We start from the raw sequence: 4,379 nt of genomic DNA on the forward strand, positions 1-4,379 counted from the left end.
TCACTTCTCTTCACACCACTGGTTCTCTTTGCGTACCTGGAAAGAAGGAAAAATAAAAGGGAAGTGCCTTAACTTGAGTAGTCTTTCCTCAACTCGTAAGACCTAATTTCTTAATAGCCTATGAGGTGGGTCAGAAAGGGACAAACAGAAAACTGGAAAAACACCAGGCTAGGATAAGAATACACTTTCCAGTTCCCCATCTTAGCCTCCTCAGGTCTTTATTTTGACCTGCTGAAATGATCAAAAAAGTAAAGGCAATGGGCAATTATACCTTTAGTCACCAAAACCAAAAGAATAGCTTAGTCACATAATTTTAGTTTGTGGTTATATTAACAAAACCATTCTGATCTATTAATTCATCTTCTCCCCACTCACTATGTTGCTCTGAGATATCCTAGCATAGATTCATCCATTAAAAACAAAAACAAAAACCAACCAAACACTACTATCACATCAATTCCAGCTCATAATGACCCAATAGGACAGAGCAAATCTGCCCTATATGGTTTCCAAGGCTGCAAATCTTTACAGAAGCAGACTGCTACATCTTTCTCCTTTGAAGTAAATGGTAGGTTTGAACTGCCAAGCTTCTGGTTAGCAGCTGAATGCTTTAACCACTGTACCAGCAGAGCTCCTTGATCCATCTATAGGGCCTGCTATACTGAAATCAGATATGTATCAGACATGGCCAAGTGCCAAAACTTGAAACTGCTAAGTGACTTGATACAAAGCAGCTCCTTTGGTTGAAAACTATTTTTTTGCTATAGGAAAGCAGAAACCATCTAACCATTTACACTGATACAAGTAGACTAGTAAGAACATGTTTAAGACACAGAAGATAGCACTTATCCATCCCTCAAATAAGTTCATGATTTCTTGATACAGGTCCCTTTTTTCCAGGCACATTAAATGGATTGTAATGTTTTTTTAAAAGCATGTGATCAAAGATGAGCTGTGGGCTACCTACCTGGGCTTCTTCCTCTTCAGTAAAGTCATTTTTGATATTGAAGGTCTTGCGAATCTCCTCAGGAGTTTTCCCCTTGATCATGTTGGCAACAGTCTTGCATGTAACATCAAGCAAACCTTTGATGTCTAAGTAGTTTGCAGCCTGTAAAGTGATTACGTCGTTTTTATTCAAGTATACTTGAAATTTTAAACTAAATCCAAAAGTTAGTGATTAAAAACAAATCTAATTAAACTTAAAATGCTAGTTAATTGTATGACATTAAAGGGAGAATAAGTCAGACATAAGCTCTCCTTTGAAAGACAGTTTTGTTTGTGCCCTACTTTATTTAATCTGTATAATACTGAGTATTTGTGCTGCCTTAAGCAAACTATGTAAGCTCAAATTTGGGAGTAAATGGGACGATAAGCACCACTAGTCTAGACAAAAGTATTTATCCATACATAAAGAGTTCAAATACAAGCACTTACAGCATTGCATTTTATTGCTCTTCTCAAAGAACCAGCTTTTTGGTTTTGCTGATTTTCTCTTTATTTTCCACTTTATTGATTGCTGTCCTTTGTTTCCTTTCTTCTACTCACTTTGAGTTTAATCTGATCTTTTTACTAAAGATCTTTTACTTTTTTCTTAAAGCGGAAACTTAGATCACTCATTTGAGACCTTTCTTCTTTTCTAATATAGGTGTTTAGCACTTTCTACTAAGCACTACTTTAGCTGCACCACAGATTTTGATGTGTTGTTTTTATTTCACTTAAATTTCCCTTTTATGTATTACTTACAATTGTGTTACTTAGCTTTCAACTATTTGCAGATTTCCCAGATATTTGTAGGTTACTGATTTCTAATGTAATTCCACTGTGGTCAGAGAACACACTTTGTATCATCTGAATTCTTTTAAATAAGGGACCTTCTTTTATGGTCTAGAACAAGGTCTATTTTGGTAGTAAATACTTGAAAAGAATATGTATTCTGCTATTGTTTCTCACAGTGTTCTATAAATGTCAATTACAAGTTGGTCAATAGTGTTATCCAAGTTTTCCATATCCTTACTCATATCTACTTTATCAACACTGAGATGTTAAAATCTCTACGACTGTGGACCTATTTCCCCTTTGAGTTCTATTGGTTTTTGTTTCACGTTTCCCAGTTTGCTTTTAGAAAGACAAGTGCTTAGGACTATTATAGTCTCTTAACAGACTGATCCCTTTAACATCATTAAAGTGGTCTTTTATCCCTAGCAATATTCTACAGTTTCTCCAACTTTCTTTAGATTAGTGTTCACATGTTGTTATGTGCCACTGGAGTCAATTCCACTCACAACAACTCTTGTAGGGCAGAGTAGAACAGAACTGATCACATGGTTTCCCAGGCTGGAATCTTTACAGAAGCAGATCACCAAGTCTTTTCTCCCACAAAGCTGCTGGTAGGTTTGAAACACTAACATTTTGAACTGTTAGGCAGCTGAGTGCTTAACCATTGTGGCACTAGGCTCCTTTAGCGTTAGTTAACACAGTATATATAACTTTTCCATCATTTTAAGTTGTGTCTATATATTTAAAGCGGGTTTCATGCAGGTAGCATAAATCTTGCTTTTTTATCTGATTTGACAAGCTCTGCCTTTTATTAAGTCTTTAAAAGGTCATTTACACTTAAGTAAATACATTGCTGATAAACACCAAAAACCAAACTCACTGCCATTGAGTTGATTCTGACTCAAGCGACCACCACTAGGTTTCTGAGGCTGGCTCAGCTTTCTTCCATGGGGTAGTTGGTGAGTTTGAACCACCAACCTTTTGGTTAATAGCCAAATGCCTTAACCACTACACCACTCCTTGTAATATGTGGATTTAAATATAGCATTACATTTGAGTTCAATGAGTGCTACAATTCACCATCAATGAATTTAACAAATTTAATTGTGTAAGAAATGTTAAAAGCTCAGGGATAAGCATATCTTATAATATACATCAAAAACATACCAGAATAAGCTCAAAAAGTGTTCCCTGGTCAACTTTCAGGAATTCTTGGTCCCAAACCGGGATATCATCTGTTCTCTTTTCTTTGTTCTCATCATCCTCAGGAGGAGGAGGGTCATCCTTATGGTGGGTGCACCACTGAATGACCTACAACACAAAAGTTGATTCCTCTGTGGCAATTTGTCACAAGTTCATTCCTCTGTGTAATTTCATCACAAGGTATTCATTCCACTGTTGGTTCAAGTTATTCCTACACTGGGATAAGATTGGCTAGAGATTGTCTGAGATAGTAAGTCAGTAGCCAAGCTTGAAAAGTAAAAATGAAACCTGAAGGTTATCTTTACAATCTCATTATTTGTTATGTGCTGTCGAATCAGACTCGACTCATAGCGACCTCTCCTTGGGTTTCCAAGGCAGTATCACTACGGAAGTAAGTTGCCCAACCTTCCTTCCAAGGAGTGGCTGGTGGGTTTGAACCATCAGCCTTCTGGTTAGCAGTCAAATGCCTTAGGCACTATGCTACAGGGGGTGGAAAATCTTACATAAAATACATCATGCAGACAGGTGACAATACTAGATCACATTAAAAAGCTTCTATGCAAAAACAATAAAGTCACAGAGAGCAATGACTAGAAGATATCTACAACATGCACAACTGACAATGGATTAGCCTACAGAATATAAAACCTTAAAAATCACTAGAAAGAAATTAACTAAAACATGAACAGATAACTCACAAAATAAGCCTAACTAGTTAAACATGAAGAAATGAAAAATTTGATATACTACTTTAGAGTGTGTTTGTGTGGGAAAACAAATCAATATTTTGATATTAATTGTTGGCAACAATGTTAGGAAAACATGAACTCTCCAACTTGAAAGTATAAATTCACTAGCACTATCTAGTGAAGCTCAGTATGTGCATACATTATAACCAAGCATTTCTAAATATCCCTAGACAAGTGCCAAAAGAATATTCAGTGTAAGAACAAAGCAGAAAAAGTCCAGATGTTCCCTCAGTGAGGAAATGAATATAAATAGTTTCAGAAAGGTGATTAAGTAGACTGTGTACCAACATGGATAAGAACAAAATCAAGTCTGTGTGTTAAGTTGTAGAATTGAGGTGGGTACATAGATGTTTGCTGTATTAATTGTTCCATTTTTCTGAAAATAGAAATTTTTTTCATAGTAAAATGTTAAGGAAATAAACAATGCTGAGAGAAAACAGCAGAGCTGAGAAATTGTATCGCCTGGATGCAAAAACACAAACTATTTCCAGAAGGAAAAGCAAAGTATAAGGGGCTTTAATAAAATAAACAGTTACTTATAAATGCTTGTATAACAATGGTTGTGTAAGAAACTAAAGAAAGCAAAATAAATATTTGCTTATGGAGATGTAAAATATCTCTTAAAAGGATATATAAGAAACTAATGAGACC

General features: G+C 35.6%; 1 protein-coding gene across 1 annotated transcript in view; it reads right to left on the reverse strand.

The window, feature by feature from the left end:
- Window positions 1–4,379, reverse strand: part of SKP1 (S-phase kinase associated protein 1) — a 14,121-nt gene continuing 9,742 nt past the window's right edge. Inside the window, exons 3-5 of the mRNA XM_007943757.2 lie at window positions 2,944–3,087; window positions 968–1,108; window positions 1–36 (exon numbers count right to left, since the gene is read on the reverse strand). Of these exons, the coding sequence (XP_007941948.1) occupies window positions 1–36; window positions 968–1,108; window positions 2,944–3,087 (321 nt within the window). The remainder of the gene's footprint in view (window positions 37–967; window positions 1,109–2,943; window positions 3,088–4,379) is intronic.

The sequence above is a fragment of the Orycteropus afer genome, unplaced genomic scaffold (assembly GCF_000298275.1).
Source record: "Orycteropus afer afer isolate SDZICR_OR568_19922 unplaced genomic scaffold, OryAfe1.0 scaffold00112, whole genome shotgun sequence".
NCBI lineage: Eukaryota > Metazoa > Chordata > Mammalia > Tubulidentata > Orycteropodidae > Orycteropus > Orycteropus afer.